Source organism: Lingula anatina, chromosome 2, assembly GCF_051362555.1.
Source record: "Lingula anatina isolate TDL-2025a chromosome 2, LinAna3.0, whole genome shotgun sequence".
Taxonomy (NCBI): domain Eukaryota; kingdom Metazoa; phylum Brachiopoda; class Lingulata; order Lingulida; family Lingulidae; genus Lingula; species Lingula anatina.
The window spans coordinates 11,758,523-11,778,306 of record NC_141768.1 but is presented as its reverse complement, the minus strand read 5'-3'; the positions used below and the strand labels follow the sequence as shown (position 1 = coordinate 11,778,306).

General features: G+C 37.9%; 2 protein-coding genes across 4 annotated transcripts in view; both read right to left on the bottom strand.

The window, feature by feature from the left end:
- Nucleotides 1–1,602: 1,602 nt before the first annotated feature.
- LOC106176097 (ankyrin repeat domain-containing protein 34C-like) lies at nt 1,603–6,080 on the bottom strand. The gene has a single exon (XM_013558325.2). It carries the CDS (start codon nt 5,304–5,306, stop codon nt 3,969–3,971), a length of 1,338 nt encoding a protein of 445 aa, XP_013413779.1. The 5' UTR covers nt 5,307–6,080; the 3' UTR covers nt 1,603–3,968.
- A 2,006-nt stretch (nt 6,081–8,086) lies between these two features.
- LOC106176082 (speract receptor) overlaps nt 8,087–19,784 on the bottom strand; it is a 31,633-nt gene continuing 19,935 nt past the window's right edge. For 2 of the 3 annotated variants that reach the window (XM_087005750.1, XM_087005752.1), the window contains exons 12-22: nt 18,247–18,351; nt 16,829–16,900; nt 16,255–16,417; nt 15,822–15,965; nt 15,202–15,388; nt 14,531–14,671; nt 14,041–14,164; nt 13,570–13,813; nt 11,292–11,390; nt 10,839–10,930; nt 8,087–10,485 (exon numbers count right to left, since the gene is read on the bottom strand). In XM_087005750.1, coding sequence (XP_086861876.1) covers nt 9,904–10,485; nt 10,839–10,930; nt 11,292–11,390; nt 13,570–13,813; nt 14,041–14,164; nt 14,531–14,671; nt 15,202–15,388; nt 15,822–15,965; nt 16,255–16,417; nt 16,829–16,900; nt 18,247–18,351 — 1,953 coding nt within the window. In that variant the 3' untranslated portion in view covers nt 8,087–9,903. The remainder of the gene's footprint in view (nt 10,486–10,838; nt 10,931–11,291; nt 11,391–13,569; nt 13,814–14,040; nt 14,165–14,530; nt 14,672–15,201; nt 15,389–15,821; nt 15,966–16,254; nt 16,418–16,828; nt 16,901–18,246; nt 18,352–19,784) is intronic. The other variant, XR_001239729.2, reaches the window with a different exon arrangement.

The window sequence follows — 19,784 nt, the reverse complement described above, 5'->3', positions numbered from 1 at the left end:
GTTTGGCGTGAAATTGAGCCATTATGATGTAATCTCTGTATTATTCGTACTATTTTCGCCATATTTTGACAAATGAATCCACTAAATTGAAAACAGATGTAATAATTTGTCCATTTAACGCGTTTTATTTGAGGTTGAATACATTGTGATCGTTAATAGTACAAGTGTCATCTACAGGTCAGAATAAATGGCTTCTTAATTAAAGGAAAATGCGATAGACTACGACTTGGTTTTTATTTTTCATAAATAATTGCCCATCATCTTAACACGAAAAGGTGATTTAAGTCACAAACTAAGAGAATCTAATCAAAAAACCTTAAGATCGATCTGTGGATGTGTTGAGCTCAGTTTACCCTCCACGATCTTATTTTTCTCCAGCCAAGCATTGGTAAAACTGCCAGAATTTCTTTGACTGTGACAAATCGGATAAAACGATTGCTATGTTCTCTTAAGAAATAGGAAATTAGGTATGAACTGGCAATATTCGGTTATTGATAACATTGTGAGACTGGCCAGGCATGCTGATCAAAGTATCAATATATGTTGTTATTTTTTAACATTAACAGGAGGTTTTTTGCCATTGCACTTTACATTTCTGCCGGTATGCATTTTGTCTGGCTTCATTTTGTCCGTCCGTCTATATCACCACTGTAAGCAGATAGGCCTATATGTGACAAACCAGATTGTGTATCATACTTTAGATGGTTAAAGATTACTTGTCAAAGTTTCTTTACACTAATTGAGTGGGAGTCAAAATGTCTTTACATGGATACGTTAAAAAATTCTGTATGCTGATGCTTATCGATTTTTTTTTTTAAATCGACATACCTGTTCCAGGAGGTACATTTTTTGTAACTAGTGATATCTATTGCATTTACAAAATGTCATTTAATAGAAAAGACAGAGAACCCATTCGCAAGTAAATGTGACGGTGCGCAAAATCGTAGCTTTTGCATGCTAACGAAACGCCGTAGACGACAGGTTGAGAAGAAGTACCGTTTAATCACGCGTTCCCCAACATGGGGTCTTCTGTTCATTAGATTAAAACTTGGTGTTGCTAAACTAATAAGTAAACTCATAACTTAGCATGCATGTCTAGTAAATCCGTCACAGTATGGCATCACGTCCGATCGTGTTTTGTAATTATCATATCTGTAGCCTTTTGCGGCTTACGTCATGTACAAACCATAGACCTTATATGGAAAAACAGGTTGAAAATGAAGCCTATTTCAGAAAATTAAAAAATATAGGTCAATAAAATCATTCCTGGTCCAGCTTTGATCTGGGATACTACCATGGCATGTTGAGACTGTAAGATTTGTAGGGGTCTGGGTGGAGGACAAGAATTTGTGAATTGTGCGATTCCGGAGAGAAAAAGCGGATGCGGCGGACTTCGTTCTCTGCTGTAAGGTTCATAAATCAGCAAGGAGTAATCTCTTTCTTTAATTAAACGATACTTCTTACTCTCAACCTCAGGATATCCGTGATTTGCTTGACTCAACATTTTTGCTCATTGTTTTTAACTAAAAGAAAAACAAGGGTCCTGGGTTCACCCATATAAACAGCATAGGCCTATCAACTTGGGAAAGAACAGCTGTATGCTCAATATCTTATTAAGTTATTTATTTCGTAACCAGTATAATAGGCCTCTATGAGGCCAGGTGCTGGACCAATAAGTCCCAAATGCCATAAGATGCATCCCATGCGTATTTGCCAGTGATTTTTTAATGTTATATATAGGGCCTATACCTTAAGATAAGATCAGCTATTATATCAATCGAGCGAGAACACAGCAAACGCAAAGACCAAGGTCTATTTCAGTTACACGTGCCTTAATAAAATAAACCTTAATAGTGTTATCTATTCTCAAACACCTGTATAGCAGAATATTCAAATTTAGCATACCTTTCTATATTCGTCAAAGTGTACACACAAAAATTATAGCAAACCGTAAATTGTGCTAATTACCATCGTCAATTACTTGTACATAATATTGTTGACTAATTTCTGAAAATTAACCAAATAAATACTATATTCCGAATCTATATTTGCGATGGAATGGCTGCTTACAATTGGTAGGACTGTACAATGCTTGCATGAATAGATATTGTATTTACGACAATAATGGCAATCGATTTTTAAACTGATAACTTCACATGAACTAAAGAAAATGATAATTTAGCATGTAGGCCTAAGTCTTATTACACATGGCTGTTACCAGTGCTGTTACCAATGGAGCAAAATAGTGTACATGTGACGCTGTGGTTATTCTGCAAGACACACAAAGTCAAATCGTTATTCTGAAGTCAACTTGCCACTTTGCCAGGGGTATCAATCGCTATAAATGCAGTAGTAAGGTGATAATCGGGCGTATCCGATAGGAAAGATATTTCTGGCATTAATCCGGTATAAGGTGACATTTAATCATAATAATGATGATGATGTTATAATATAATGCAATTGGTGTCTTGCAGCCCTTATATGTTATGGATGACCTTCAGCAGACAATTCCCTTCTTTGGCAAATTCTAGTGTCTACTTTCAGAAAAAATCCTATTACTTATCTACCTAACTGGATTTGCCTCAAATCCCCAACTCTCCTAGATTAAATTTCTCTATTTGGCCTTTACAAAAGCTGGCTTTTTATTCAACTTTAAGGACTGAAATGCGATCTGATTTACAACTTCGCAGCACAAAAATCAATGTTACAAGTATTGATAGTGAGAGAAATAACATGTATTATGTGGCGTATTCAACACACCAACAGTAGCTGAAGTGTTTTCAAGAAGCCACTTTGATAAATATAGCGGCACGATTAATAGTATAATGTCACCTTTAAACGTTATTCCTTTGCAAGTTACATTGAATATGGTAATTGGATTATCATGAGCACATCAATTGAGTAATTTCACATCTTATACGTATATTATGTACATACACAGATTTCTAGTCTGTTCACTGTGCAGTATACTTTATACCATGTTCGGTATATACTGCTTCACATCTTATGCGTGCTTGTTGCATAAGGACTATAGTCCTAATTTGACCTTCCACGTGCATATCTCATTTCAAGTTAAGCGTCCAGGGAATTGACAAAACAGTTCTAACTTTGCCACGCATCACACAGACATGGTCTAATGAGTATGCAACAAAAAACATGCCTTTAAGTTTAGAAGTTTTAAAGTTATTATTCTATATCAATTCTTAAAAGACTAAAAGGGTTGTCAGTCAACCTAGTCTCCAACTCAAAAGAACAAGTCACATATATGTGCAAGTAGTTAAGTCCATTTTTTGTCCTTTTGATAAGAATAGTATTTACAAAACAAAAAGTACCAGTATAAAAAATGAGCCACTTCAATTTTTACACTGCCACCGCAATTCTTTAAAAAACATAATACTGAAATGGTTTTTAATAACACTGTGGGCACACCAATTGTCTCTCATCGATTGATCGTGTTGACGAATATTCCCGCAGGTTGGGTTGCAGTCATAGCGCCTCCTGACATTTGAAGACATACAAATATTGATGCGGCGCCAATGTTATAATCTAGTCTTTTCCATCTCCCCTTTTGGTTGTTTCTGAAAACTAATTGCTCATATATAATGTATATTCGCAAATACAATGTACAATTGTTAAACTTTTTCATGTAATCAAGACTGTTTCATAATCCATATCAGTTTCGTGGTGTTGTCCATGTGCATTTTCTGTGGGATTATGTTGTCCTTAAATCAACATCCACAGAATATCATCGTGAGCGTCCTTTGTATTTGTTCTCCAAAACAAGCTTCTTGCTAATTGTTTGATTAAGGATATTTTTTGACATGATCACGGTTGCCATAAGCTATGTATAAAGCTTTTTAGTCTCATCACTCATATCTGAAAAAAAAGAAAGAAAATATGTGCACATCACTGTATAATCCCAGAACGTATCGAGCAGGTTGAGAACAGCCATATGACATTCCTGCCGCTCACTTACATGCGTTCTTGCGTATATCAGGTATTGGTGGGTTTGGATTGATATTTAATGGTGGCAGTGTTCCTGGCCGGGTGTAAGCCAAAGAGTCAAGGAGCTGGGCACCAGATCCGCGACGCTCCAGAACACGTCCGCCAGGGCCTATTACCAGTTTCCGGCGATTAATAGGGCTTAAACTTAGTGGCCTTTCGCCGGGAGCTGGGCTTCGATTTCTCGTTGACTGTGTCGGGCTCTTACGCTCGGAGGGTAGTGTTGATGGTAGAGAGCCTCGCCGCCTTTCATTAGGTATATATTTGCCTAAATCTAGCACTTCTTCATCAAGAACGTCCTCTTCTAATGGCTCTGATAATGGTGACCGAGATGTGCGTTGTCGGTTGCGCATCGTGGATGATGGTAGCCCAGTCGGCACAGAGCCACGCCGACAGGTGGTACTCTTCAGCGTCTCTCGCAGTACCTTCTGATTACAGCAAGTCTCACCCTCGATGGATATCTCTGGGGTTACCGGGGAATTCAGTTCTTCCAGGGTTTCAAGATCTTCGTCCATTAAATCTGTACTCTCCTCGTTTATTTCTTCAAAGTTAGATGCTGTCTCTGGGGTGGGCCGCGTGACTGACGGCTTTTTATCACTTCCTGCTCGTACCCAAAGGTTTGGCATGCTTATCCGTTTCAACAAAGGTTTCGGCCTTTTTGTTGACCCTCCAACTGCACCCTTTCCATTTTGCTGACTAAATTCCGATTCCAACTTTTGGCCTGGAGTCTGACTACTTTTCTCCGACAGCGATAGGCTTTTCATGGATTCTGATGCCATGAACCTATTGGCAGTGAGGAGCTCGGACATTGGTGACTTGGGCGCTGCTACAATGACCACATCTTGACCTTTCTTCTTTGAAGCCATGACCAGTAAATTAAGAACACTGGTATAGTTGCTCTCTGCTGCATACATGATTGCAGTCTTTCCATCATTGTCTCGCAAAACTGGGTTGGATCCTTCTTGCAGTAAAACTTTAATGACTATGTAATCCAAATGGTTCATGCATGCAAACATTAAAGCTGTCCGTCCCCGTTTATCTTTGATGTTTGGGTCAGCCTTATGTTGCAAAAGGTAACGTAAAAGTCTTACCGTTTGCTTGACATCCAGTTTGGCCATACAGACCAATATAAGAGCAGTTTGACCCTCTTCATTTTGAACATTGACGTCGGCACCCCCTTCTATCAAAAGCCTTGTCATACGAAATTTTCCCATGGAAACTGCTTTCAACAAGGCAATGCATCCTGCATTTGATGAGGCAAGACTGATATCACCGTTCAGCATTTTCTCCGGATTTAGAAGCATAGTAGTCTGTAACTTACAGGTTTTCTGTCCTTAAGATACATATCGATGTGCACTGGGCCGTCTGCTTCAGACAGCATACGACGGTGGTATTATAGCTTTTGCTGTGCCTGTGTGATGCTACTGGCCAATGAAGATATTGATTGAATTTTGATTGACGTCGAGAGTGCGCCCCCTGCTGTGGATTTCCGGAATTGGCGGAAACCGGCTTCAGCACGTAGAATAAATACATTGTATTCAGAAATGGCGCTGTGCATGGAATACGTGTTGAAGGATATAAAATAGTGCGTTGTGAGGCCATGCTCTACAGAACGAGGGTAAAAGAAACGTGCGCCATTACGATGTCGACTATGGTTTATTAATGTTCTAATTATGGAGATGGTAATATCCTTATTGCGAATTAATATTTAAAATTCTTTTCGGATACGATGCTGATGATAATATCACTGATGCAACAAATGTATGATGGTCACATAAAGAGCGTGTATAACACAGCGGAAATGCGTGAAGTCCCTGTCCTTTTTATTAAGTTTCCTTTGATTTGTAATACAGACCTACTGTGGGATGAATGAAATGTCAAAATTTTGAATAGTCTAATTATCAAAGTTTTGCGACTGCAGTCTTGCTCACACTGATTTGACCACTACATGCAGATGGTGAGTAGTTGGCATATCACGTAGGTTATGTAATGATGTTATAAAGAGAAAGGTTTGTGGACTCGTTCCCCTCAAGGATCACATCGGGGCCATTTCTTTTGCTATTCTGCCCATTATATGTATGTTAAATGTTGCCACTGTCTTCGACCTGTGTTTCAGTACTTAGTACCTGTCATTTTTAATGCATCATTAATGGCCCATTCTGAATGTTATCTATATAACGCTAAAGTCATTTACCCTTCCGTCCATTTTTTAAACTTATTATACTCCCTGCTTTATTTGCAAAAAGTTTCGTCTGTTCCAGAAGGCAACTGCTGTTGACAGAGAGACACTGCATGCTGATGTGGGTCTATCCATGTCTTTTAAAAGTTCGGATGGTGCCATTCATGTTAATGAATAGAGCACATATCTAGCATGTAAATTTTATTTCAACTTGCACCTCGGGGCTGTGACTGTTGGTGCTAAAGTAACTACAGAAAACTTTTCTTTTCTTGGTGTGTTCACCAAAGCGGTTTAAATGGGTTTTGCGCTCGTGTGCATGCTGTTTCTTAAGCATGGTTTTGTTCTTTATCCTATATTTCGGTCACCAGAGAGGGGAAGGCTGACTCCATAGTTATATCTTTAAAGTGAGCCAAAGAAAAGTTGCAAGAAAGCCAACAGCCGCACCGTGTTCTTGTAGATAATATTGTCCGTGTAAAGGCAAACAGGTGCTTCAACATAAACACCAATGGCCTTATGGGATCGTTAGTTTTCCATGTTGTTCTTTGCGACTCTTCCTTTTCTTACAGCACAAGCAGTGCGGATTATACATGCGGATAATACATAAAATCCTACCTCTTCATGTACACTTGTACTTTTAGCTGATGATCATTGATGATACTTATTCTTCCTGACCTTTTCCTTTTTGTTTTTACTTCCGTTTGTTTGTCTGTCACCAGCCAAGCTAAAAAATTATGGATGGAATTTAGTGACATTTTCAGGATAAGTCAAAAATGGGCTGAACTTAGAAGTGATCAGATTTTGGTGATGATCCATTATTAAATTAATGGTTTAATATAAGTTAATTATTTCTCTTGGCGGAGGTCTGCACTGTCTGAATGCTTTTCTAGTTTATTTTTTTCTAATTTATCTATGCGATATATTCCCTGTTTTTGGCTGTCTTGCGCGTGTTGTGCTGTATGTTGTGGCTTAAAACCGCCTTGCATGTTCCCCTAATCGGAATGACTCACGGAAATCCTTGAGTCTTTATGGGGCCAAGAGGCCATGCGCCTAGATAACACATGATGTCCCTGTTACCAGTTGTCATCATATCTCTCCCCCGAGTTCAAAGAAAATACTTTTAACAAGAATTCGTGATTTGACGCCTGTGAAACACGTCATCTGACAGCGTGGGCCCACATCACGCACAAGCGTTAATTTGACTAGAATTTATTCCATTATCTTATGAATGGCTTTTGCGCTGACGAATCCAAGGTATTTGCTATGCGTGGGTCTAATTTCATTATGGTTTAACCGTGCTCTAACAGAGACGGATCGCCTGTTGATTTGTACATGTAGGAACAGTATTATTATATGACGCAAGAGATATCACTCATAATTCATGCTTAACATACATTTTTTAATTTGTAAAAATTACATATTTTTTCTGATTGAACAGTGCATAAATAATGTACTGCTAAAATGAATACATAGGAAAGGGGAAATACATGTAAATGTGTATTTTAAGAACAGAACAGTTTTATTATTCTAAATAAGTGGGAAAAGCATTTGAATTGTGCCGTTATCTATATCTACTTACTTTCATGTGTGAAAAGAACTGATTCGATTTGACTGCAGTTTATATTGGTCTCGTCTGTTCATTTCACCGTGTTACACAATTGTAATAAGTAGGCCTACACAGCGTCACAAACATTGCTCTGACGCACCTCTCCCAGCTTGGTGGGAGTATCAATGGGCAAATGACAGAACGACCTTTAAAATGTTAATGGTTTACTATTTCGTTATGCATCTGAATACGAAATTACTTAAATTACACGCTTCACCGTAGATCCCGTTCTGAATAATCAAAATTCAAAATAAACCAAATGCACAGTGTTTCACTTTGTTGAAAACACCCACTTATTGATATATGTTTGTTGACTTGTTTATTTTACTCTTATTAGCATATATTACAGCAATAAATTTAATATAATTAATAGATGTCCTATACTATACAAAACATGCAACGCTTATTCACGTGTATATATTAAAACATAGACGTATTTGCAAACCCCTGTGTACCTCAATGCCAAACGATTACTCACCCTGTTCTATCTACCTTTTGACTACTTTTGAAAGGGCGTCAATAGTACATGAAGGAGGTGTTAACTCATCCTCAATTAACTGATCAACTCTCGCTCACAGATTAATAGCGAGGTCATTATCCTCGCAATTAAATCGTTTAGCACATCCCTTTTAATATTGAGCCTTAACAGTTATACATGCAACACAAGGGCGGATCTAGGGTATCAGTAATGTGGATAATTGAAACGTGTGGTATGATTCTGTGGGGTGCTGAGTGGTTATTTTCTTCATTTATTTGGGAAGTTGTGACGGGATGAACTATTTCATTTTTCGTGTGGTGGGTGGGGTCCTCTGGAATATAACATTACAGGTAAAATACTGTGTTATTTCCACAAATCAATACCATGAATACGACTGGGAGTCTTTATCTGTATCACTTCGTACAGCTTTTATTGAGATTGATCCTTTGAACCACTTATCAGCTCGTTATCATATCTAACGAGGAGCGGTGGCCCAAATCGCTGTAGCATGATCTTAATCAAATGTGAACACTTTACACTAACTGGTATGGTAATGAAGACCTCCGTTTAGCATGGGCTGATATTAGTAAACGATGAGAGCATCGGGCGCAACATGTAGTTTCAGATAGCAGAAGCTTTGTATATTTTTAACAGATGGACAAAGCGAGAGACAAATGACACCGTGATTTTCAATCCGTGATTATGTGGTCAGAGTTCTAAGTTCCATTCGTGATCACGCCTTATTTCAAGTTGTGTGTTGTATTGGCGTTGTCCTTCCCTTCTACAGCATGCCAGACAGTCGATTGCGCAAACTTATTGGTACAGCAATAGATAACATGGTTAAATAATGTCTGCAAATGACAGTGAATGTCTATGAAGCAATAAACGTTGTTGGCAATAGAATAGATCTTATGAAAAAAGGCTTTTTCGAATTACTTCAAAATAATACACAACGACATCGAATGAATCACTATCATACACTCTCGTTATACAAATTTATCCATGCAAGATGTCAAGTTAATATATGCCTTACTACTTTCCCCTCACTCATTTTCAACAGAAATTCACAAAGTCTTAGGTAGTGAATTTATACGGTTTCGATGTATGTACACTGTATCAGTACCCGCAACGTTGCTCTTTGTTCAAATGCCCGAGGTCAGTTTGAAGGATCTTGCACAGGATCACGACAGAAAAATAGGCTCCGCAGAGACCATTTCATCTGTCAATTTTAACAAGATGGACTGAGGCAGTTTGCGTGACAAAACTGATGCAGGAGAGACGATAGCCATAATATTGATACATGTACATAAACGACAGTTAATATTCGTCGAGTTCTCTAAATAAAGGTTTTTATGATTGCCATGATGAACAGAACAGCACAGTGTAAATACAGCCGCATATTATAACATATTTCCACCTTTCCATACGCATGTGTTTTTTTAAACAATGGTGGCTTAAGAATATAGTAGACCTTTGCACATTTAACCTTCCCCAACGCCCCACCCCCCAACAAAGTAATCCAGCTGGGAGGTTTTAGGGTGGGGACGGGGTCCTCTCCATGCTTATATGTCACTGACTGAAAATCCCGATGGAAATAAAGTCGACCCGCCAAGGGGGAAAAAAGTAGATAAAGTGAACCTATCAGAGTATGGTCTCCATACTTTTAGAAAGCGGGTTATGCACAGGCGAATCAGGGACCTCCAACAGCGGTTCTGCATCCAAACGAGCTGCTTTGTTAGGTTCCTCGTACTCCACATCATCAGGATCCTTAGATCGATTGATCCCATTCCGATCATTGATACCAATTATATCATCAGAACGGGATCTATGGTGAAGCGTGGGGCGCTTCAGCTTGATGTTTGGCTTCAATTTTTGCAGTGGTGAGACATGTGTAGCTGCAAGGACACCCTTAATGGGAGGCAGAGAGACTTTTCTCTTGGTTGCAGCGTCTGGCAAAGTACCTCCCATGGCGACTTTCTTCGGCTTTAATTTTCCGTTCGGTTTAGAAATCATACTGACAGGCGTGGAGCTGCCCCGAGCGTGCATTGGTAAAAGCAGGGTGGTGTCCGTTGAATTTGTGAATATACTGTCACGAGATTCGTAGGAATCCGAGGATATTTTGCCTTTCTGGCGTGAGCTCTCGTCAGAACAGGACGAGATTCTGGACTCTCGCCTCCCTTTGTCTTCGTCAACTACCCAGTAGGTGTGCATCTTTCCTTTGCCCTGCAATATTTTAAGCAGTGGGTACAGCTTTCATCTATGTTACTTTGCTCTTCCATATGGTGTAGATAATACATCCCTTTTACTCCAATTAATTAAATTTCAAAAGCTAAACTATGAATCTATTTCAAAGTCTAAACCGAACAACGAAATGATCAGATGCGAAGTAGGTTCAGTACATAATGACGTGGAAGTTTGGGCAACAGCATATAACGAAGACTAACAGCTACAAAAGCATTTACTTTTATTTGGTTATTAAGAGCTTTTAACAGTAGGGAAATAGATATACGGGTCAGCCAACTGTCGATAATTTTTTCAAAGGCCAGAAATAATGCATTTTCAATTTCCTGGTTTACCTTTATATCAATCTGCCCTCTCTCCTGAATGGAATATCCTCCAAGTTGATCCAGGAGTTCCTTTGTACTGGCGGAACAGTGAATACGAAGAGCTGAAAATAACATTTATTTTGTAAGTACATGTAATGCTCTCAACCTTATAGATATGTGCTTCTATGCAGCCATCCTCAACCTTCAATGTTACTACAGGCAATCATAGGGCAAATGATCATGTAATAAGTAACGGTGTTTTCAGACCAAACTGTGGCCATATTTTACACGTTAACGATGCACACCATCGGTTTAAGGGAACACAAAACTACTAGCCCGCCATAAGGCATTCTTATGGAAATATAACTACTACGCATTTTAACGAAATGCTAAAAGGGATTTTGAGAATGCGACTCAATCATATTATCGCTTTACATGTGCGTGTGTCATTTTGGAAAAGTAGGCCTACTCATGTAAACTTACGCATCCCATTGGACTCCATTCTAGATGCCGTGTTGACGGTGTCACCAAAAAGACAGTATCGCGGCATCTTCTGCCCTACCACACCTGCCACACAAGGACCTGCAAAAAGTTTCCCTTGATATAAGAAAATTCAAGCATTTAGCGTAAAAGTGCATTTGATACCTTTCTTGTACGGCATATATGCCTATCCGGGTATGCTTTTTTGGTTGTTTTCGCTTAAGTTCTGTCGGATTACAGTCTATTGCACAACAGTATAAGAATTCACCGTTGAAGGTGTCATTTTTTTTTGTTTATTCCTACATGTAAGAAGACATTCCCGGAGTCGAGCAACACTGAGGGATACCATTCTACGGTCCGTCGGACCCGATGTTTTAAAGCTCAAAGTCCGGCGAACTTTTTATCTCGAAATAACGGGTAACAGACAGTTCTAAAATGTAACGTCCCTCCTGGACACTCTATATGCCAGTAGGGAAGGTCCTAGGACCCTATGTCTTAATACCGAAGGTCCGCATCGAAGGGGAATTCTTTGAAAAAGTTCAACTTATAACATGTATTTAAAAGATAAAAATGAAATGATCAAAATTGAAATCGATTAGAAAATGATTAATTATTGATTAATTATTTACAAAAAAGTTCTCAAACGTGTGAAACGTACAATTTAAATTTTATTGTATGTATCATATAAACTTTTAATTACGTGTGTATAGATTTAAATAAACATACAACATTTTTCAAGTGAAATTAAATTAGTAATCAGAACTCCCTATCGTGCATGCATTCCTTAACAAAAAGTTACCTATGAATCAGTACAATTGGTCTCATCACATTAAGACACCTTGTTATCATCATCTTACAAATCGTTTGTCATCATCACCTCATCAATATCGCACATACTGTATATGAAATACTTGAACCAATAAATTACAGTTCTTATCCTTTTAGATGAGATGAAAGACTAACACAGATGTGCGGCATTGACGAGGTGATGACGACAATGAGGGACGATTTGTAAGATGATGATAACAAGATTTTATGATGTGGAGATCAATTGTACTAATTAATAAATGATACACTTATATTTATACTACACGTAGAGGTCAAATATAGGCTATACTTTTCTGCTCCTATTATCTTCATTTTTTTCGCTTTCCATATGTGTAGTATACAATTAAAATTGATGCGTTGTTTTAAAACTTGGTGGTAAATTAAGAAAAGAAAATGCATACATTTTATAATTTTTAATCAAGAGTGTACCAGTATGTCATTATACATGTGTAACTGTCAGGCTTGAAAATCAATTTGATTGTTGAACATTCATGTAGCTGATTGAATAATCTACACTTGAAATGTATAATCTTTATCGTGCAGCTTTTGTAACAAAATTTGTTTTTCTCATCTCTTTCCAAGATTCCCCTCCAATATTCCTTCTCCTTTCCTTATTTACCATATCCCACGCAATTTTTTTTTTTACCGACATTTGTATCATACATTCTTTCGCTTTAAAGCCATAACGGAAGAAATCACGACAGGTATATTATACTTACTTTGTAATAACCTGCAGCGATTCTTAGTATTTATTAGTATTTCAAATATGGATATATCGACTGGAAATACATGATTACAGTAGAGATTTCGCGATCAGCATGCAATTTTATTGCTTAGGAACGCAGAATACATTTTCTTTAGGTTGATTCCATTTAGAGAAAAGATATACACGTGTACAATTTAAACTTGTGTATTGTTTAATAAAATTAAAATAACAAGCCTTCAATTCACCTCCATATATTAAGAATAAAGTATGTGTTCCATCGTTTTATATCAAAGACATTTTGTAGAGCTTAGCATTGATATGCACTGAATCCAGGGCTCGTTATTAAAAAAAGGACTCTCTGTCATGGGGGACTCTCTCGTACATGTCACGAGTGCATAGTTTTACTTTGTCATTTAAACATTAACCCTGATCACAAGCGGATTTTCGCACGTTTTCTAATCTCGTATGACGTCACACAGTGCAGACAGCCTTATATTAGGCTGATTATCCCCATCAAAATTGCATATTTTTAGATATCATATCTTACTAACATAACAATGACTTTAAAGGTAAATAACATTGCGTTTTATTTTTTATTTCTTTTAACTGAGTCAGAATAAGAAAACTCCCCTATACATAACTGTCTGATAAATTTAAAATACCTTACTTACTAAAATGCCTTTTCATCGCTTTAAAACTGTCTACAACAAAATTTTTAAAACTTTACTATGAGGACGGGCGTTTTACCTGAATGTATGCCTATCCTTAGCATGAGCGTATGATCTGGGCGGTGCCGTATCTGAAACTTCAAAATAGCGTCCAGCAGCGCTAGCGACAGAGATGCGATCTCCCCAGCGTGGTTTATACCGTTTGTCTTTGGAAGGCCGCTGACCACCATGTAGGCGTCTCCTATTGTTTCCACCTTGTACACGTCATAGTGGCCGATGATACCGTCAAACAAGGTGTAAAGGTCATTCAACAGGTTAACAACCTTTCAAAAAAGAGACATCAAGCAAAGGAGAAAGACGAAATCGATGACATCAATAAGCATTTCAATTACCAAGCAAATGAACATTTTTGGTCCATAATAATTTCATTTGAATATTTTGCGATGTTTGCCTTAATACAACTGTAATATAAAATATTGTTTAGTATGCCGATTTGATGTACGATTAACAAGGATGTGTTAGGTGCGACATTGGTAATTGTGTTTCTCACCTGCATAGGTGTACTCTGAGAGGACAAAGCTGTGAAGTCACATATGTCGCTAAAGTATATGGTCACCATGTCAAAGGCTTCAGCCTCCACCTGCTTGCCAAGTTTAAGTTGCTCGGCAACAGATCTGTAACATCAAATTAAAAGTAATGAATCCGCATGTTTTTGATTAGATTCATTTTTCGACGAACACTGTGTAATCGATTCGCGGTTGTCATAAATTTATACCATTTTTGTTTATACTTATCTATATACTCTTGGCTAGCTTTTTCTTTTTATCAAATGCGTTTGTGGACATAAATTAAATTTACATAAAATGCACTTGGCCGGTGCACTAGTTGGTGCGTCGGTTTAGCAGCAATTTGTCTCGTTCTACTTGTCAATATACATGCCTATCCGTCGATATGCAAGTTTTTGTCTTTGCCCTACTGTCTTTCTGTCAAATCGCTTGAATTTTTTCTTTGTCTGTCCTCCCGCCCGTCTTAAGCCTTACTTTGGAAGCATCTGATGAAGCAATTCTTCTGTTTTCTTTTTCTCCTCCACCAGTTGTCCGGTGCGCTCTTCAACAATGGTCTCCAAGTTAGTGGCGTACTTCTCCATAATAGCAATCATGTTGTCAAATATGTTAGATTTCCTGGGCAGAAAGTGCCAAAATAGGTATTGAAAATAGGACGTGAGTAAATATGATTTGACGTACGTTGACCAATTTTTAGCAATTATTCTGATAAAATTTTGCATTAATTTAATAAAACTAAGTTACATGTATTTTCCAACACACTGTACAGCAATGTGAATGTTTCAAGATCAACTTGATGGGTGGATGTACATTATTGATATGCCTCTACTTTGTGTATGCACGAGATCTAATAATTTTAAAGATCAAACATATTCTTTATATTTTGAGGGTTTAATATGTGCAGATTGCTCTTCATATACTGTATATACAGCTTTTGAGTTTGGTTTAGTGCAATATGAAATATGAAAATAGATTTCACTTTTAAGACTAAAATTTATAAAATTACCAAAACAGCATCGATATATTCATCAGGGTTTTTTTTCCCAAAAAATCCCCAAATGTATATTCTGGACATTATGATAAATCATATACCCCCAGCACCCTTGACACAAACCGCGGAAAAATATGTAGTTGATGGATCTACTTACATTCCACGTTGCATAGGCTTCAGATGTTGACGAATACTCTTAAAATCGGGCCTCTCATCTGGATTCTCGCTCCAACACAACTGGATGGTCTCCGTGATGTACTTTGGCGTCGTGTCCAGCTCGCTCAGTTTAGGACGGAAGGGGACGCTCCCATCTGATGTCGGTTGCATTACTCGATGAATTATGTCTGGGAATTAATGAAAATGGGACATTTTACTAAGCAAGCGTATTATTGGCACAGTGCCGGAGTCGTCTTAACCGTACCGAATAGTACAATCCCAATTTTTCTGCACATCATCTTAGAAGATAATCTCGGTGGTTTTTGTTTGTGGTATTGTGCACTTATGACAAAACTGACGGCGATGCGTGATGTTCTCGTAAATGCAAACGCCGTTGGTGAGCAATTCTGTATTTTAATAATTTTTATGTATTTTAATACAGAATTAACGTAACATAATAAAAAAGCGTCAAGACTTTGTACGAGGCACATGCTGTAAAATGTCCTTTCCCTCTGAAGACCTTCTGGAAATATTTTTATGATATCGTTATCATTTTTGCCATGCTTTTCAGAGACAAAGTATTCTTGATAAGAAAAGAACTGCAATACCTGTGGTACTTACATTTTGGGGGCAGTGTACAATTTCCAAACGGCCCGTTTCTGCCATGTACTTCATACATTATTATGGCAAAAGAATACACGTCTCCTTTCTGTGTCCCCCACACATTACGCGTGCGTAGAAGCTCCGGAGATCGCCATAGTAAATCTAAAAATTATTTTTTCAAAAATATTGTTATGTTGGTGGAATTTGACGAAAAAACAGGTGATATATTTTAGATTAATATTCTGTTCTTGAATAAAGGTGTTTATTGAAGCCATTATAAAAAGAACAGTTCCTTTTCTACTGAATTTGTTTGTTGCTCAGCGGTCTGTAAAACTTTGTGATATAATTTGGTGCAACTTGCTATGTTTATAAAATAATTTTCTCTTATTAAAGCATCTGTTCTATTGCATATTATATCTTTTCAGATCGCTTGCAAGCGAAAAAGTCTTACTCCTGTACTTTGCATGCTCTCCGAGGTCGTGTTTAGCGCCGTTTTTAAACTCGTGCAAACCGAAATCCGTGATCTTCAAAACCCATCGGCTGTCAACAACGCAGTTAGACGATTTCAGGTTTCCATGGTAACGTATTTCAGAGTCGTGTAAATAAACCATGCCCTGTATTGAAATATTGTGATCGTTTATATATATTTTTTCAGAAAATGAGATATTGAAAGATACATGGTTCAAACGATAAAAATACTAAACCATTCAATAACGAATCGACATAAAAGGAAATGGAATTTATGAATTACTTTTAAAAATGCATAAGATTTAAAAGGACTATAGGTATGACTATAGAGAAATTACATTAAACATTGCTTTGGTCTAGATTTGAGGATCCGAGCGTTTCCCTTAGCATACCACAATAAATATATATATATAAGATATTGAGAGGTTTGTTCCTGTCTAGCGTTAAATTAACTGCAGTAACGCTTGACTTAGCGTTTGTATCGTAACATACGAAGCGGCTGCTGTCGACAAGTGATAAACGTATCAGTAAACCATGCGCTGTTCATTTCCCATTACCTTGATTATGTCATTAACGAGCGAGGCGATGAACATATTGTCTAACTTCACGTCGTCGTTCTCCAGTATATCCTGAAGCAGGGATAATATAAAAAGAAATGGTAAAAAGCTATCGTCGTCATCAGTATTATCATCAGTGTTATTTATTTTTTATATATGTTTAAATTTGTGTTATCTTTAAATCTAATAAAGTGTCATCTTGTTTTTTTAATCAAGGTTTCGGGCTCAAGTTCATAGTTCCCGTCTGCACACACACCTGTAGGTAACAGAAACTAGGAATATGCCAAAATGTGTATGAATACTGATATTTCTCTGGCGAATATTAAGAAAAAATAATAATCTTAATCCTAAAACCCTAAAGAGATCACATCAAACATTACGTCGTTTTGCACTGCAGCCGCATGTGTTTATGGGAGTGTGGGAGGGTTTTATCGCGCTGGCTACAGAATATATTGATGGAGACAGACATCCCGGTTGCAACACTTGGAATACCACTGCATCTCGCGTACCATCCCATGTAATTTCTGTGTGATGTGCTAATGATCGGTGGGCGGCTAACGTGAATTGGAGTGCAATCTTTTAAATCACCCCGCTATCGTTTGGCATGCTATAGTGTTAATCGGGCTAGGGGATAGAAGTGCATTATTTATCATACTGCAAAGGGAAATCGTACATGTTTCCCCCTAATTTTGAATAGAATACGCTGATGTCACCGCGGGCAGGGTGATACATGTATCAGCCCCATGGTACATGTATGCATTATTGATATAACAATCAGACAGTTTGCCTTCGGTGATTAGATCTTGTTTTTCTGTATAAATTAGATCTGATGCAAACAGGCCTGGAATCACCATGCCAATACATGGTTTGACAAGCGACAAGGGAGCTGCCTCCACCACACTTCTAACATAGGTCTTCTCAATTAATCCCAGGAGGTGAATCCTTTACTAATAGGAACGCCATGATACAAAGTAATCCGTTCTCATGACAACCGTCCCAAGTGTGTCTAAAAACAGCCACGCCATTGTTCGAAAAAGCTTCTAATGAGGAAGAACTAATTGATAGTATATGCCCTACATTATCAGTAACCACGATCAATAGACGGGGATTCATCAAATGGCATCATCTTTTTTTATCAACGTGGAAGTCTTCTATATCAATTTGTGTTATGATATTTTAGCTCAGAAATTTGCAGAAGATAAAATAATCCCAAATTTTCAAATACTAAACGCTATTAATTGATCTTTACACACGAAAAACGTCATTTCAACATTTTTGCTCTCCTCATTTTTGTCAGTATATGGTTTCGTTCTTTATTTCGCACTGATAACAATATATGATTTACATATTTGAAAATGGTCATATGAAAAATAAAAACAGATGTCCTAAAAATGCTGATACAGATTTGAATGATGTACCTGTAAGCTGCCTTTCGGGCAGTACTCCGTGATAATGCAGATATTTGGCGGGTCTACGCATGCGCCAATGAACATCGTCATGTTGTCATGTCGAATATCACGTATCTGAAAACGGACCAGAATAATTAAAATTTTATATATAACTGGGTCAATGGTTATGTCTGTAGCTTTACTTCAACCATAACTAAAGACCACAGGAAGAATAAAAATTTCCTCACCTTAGCAGTTACAATATGTTTGAAAGAGATAAATATAGCCCAACTGGAAACCTTTTCAATTTTGCTGTCATACCGCAGGCAATCAACTCGTCAGCGTTCTTGTTATAGGCTCTTTGGATGTTAAATCATTTAGGGCTTCGGATCTTTACAATTAACAACAGTGCAATAATGCACTGTACGTTGAACAGGTTTCTTCATTGGTAAAATAAAGTTCCATAAAGAGAACTGACATTTAATATGGAACGTTTTATTTTCAAGGGTATGTCAATGATAAAATGTATTATTTAATTCTAAAACATGTATCCCATGTGAATTATGAGAACAGATAAATGTGAGTCAGTAACAATTAACTGACTGCCTTCTCTGAAGCACTGCTGCATTGCGTAATATGTGGCGATTTCTTTAGGTAGTGCTCTTTGGGCTGGCCAGAATATGACTATGGCAGAGAATGCTTCAGTCACAAAAGTATCAATATTTCGACAAAAGCTGCACAGATGATTTTGAAATTTTGCATGCAATTAGTTTATATTACGTTGCAAAGCAGTGTTAGACCATCGTTGATATGCACCAGAATGGCGCAAAACAAAGAAGCATTGCTAGACAGATAATTGTGACGCAAGGAACGTTCCGCAGTCTTACAGGGGTATGTTCAGACTGGTGTACCTACACAGAGGCCACGCCCAAGGCATCCAGAACTTACCACCGGAAAACAGGATCAATTGTTTAACGGTTTTCGTCTACATATTAACAAAGACAACCAGTTCCCCTCAGAATGAGGGGTAAATGGTCACCAAAAAAGTTTTCCAAGGCCCATTGTAACCGTCAGACTGGTTTAAGCAGGTTACTATACCAGGTGACCTCTGAGGGACCCTCTGTGAACGTCGGCCATTTCTACAATGAGTTGAGAACCATTTACGTTCCTTGGCACTGCACTAGAAACATATTGTTTTCCCATATGAGGTCATATTTTATCTGTTCTGCAATGATGGTAAAAAAAGTTCACGGACATTCAGAATAGGCCTACGTCTAAGCGTGTGTCGCTCCCAGAGCGGGGCAGAATTCACGTTGGTGCCAAAACCACATTGGTAGCCATTGGTAGAAACCTTGACCAGAACAAATACAGGAACCAAGAACCAAGGATCTGGGCAGTTGCCGCGGCCATCAAGATCGCTAGATTTGCAAACTAAAGACAGTCTTTAGGTAGCCAGTACTCGCCAAATCAACGGCCTAATGGTCCTACAACAAATCTGAACCAAATTGGACAAGGCCCGATCGATGCCTGGAATATTATTCCAGTTCAAACTCTTAGAAACCTACCAG

What these genes read in the sequence shown, in the direction of transcription:
- LOC106176097 (XM_013558325.2), bottom strand. Translation starts at nt 5,306, where the DNA reads ATGCTTCTAAATCCGGAGAAAATGCTGAACGGTGATATCAGTCTTGCC.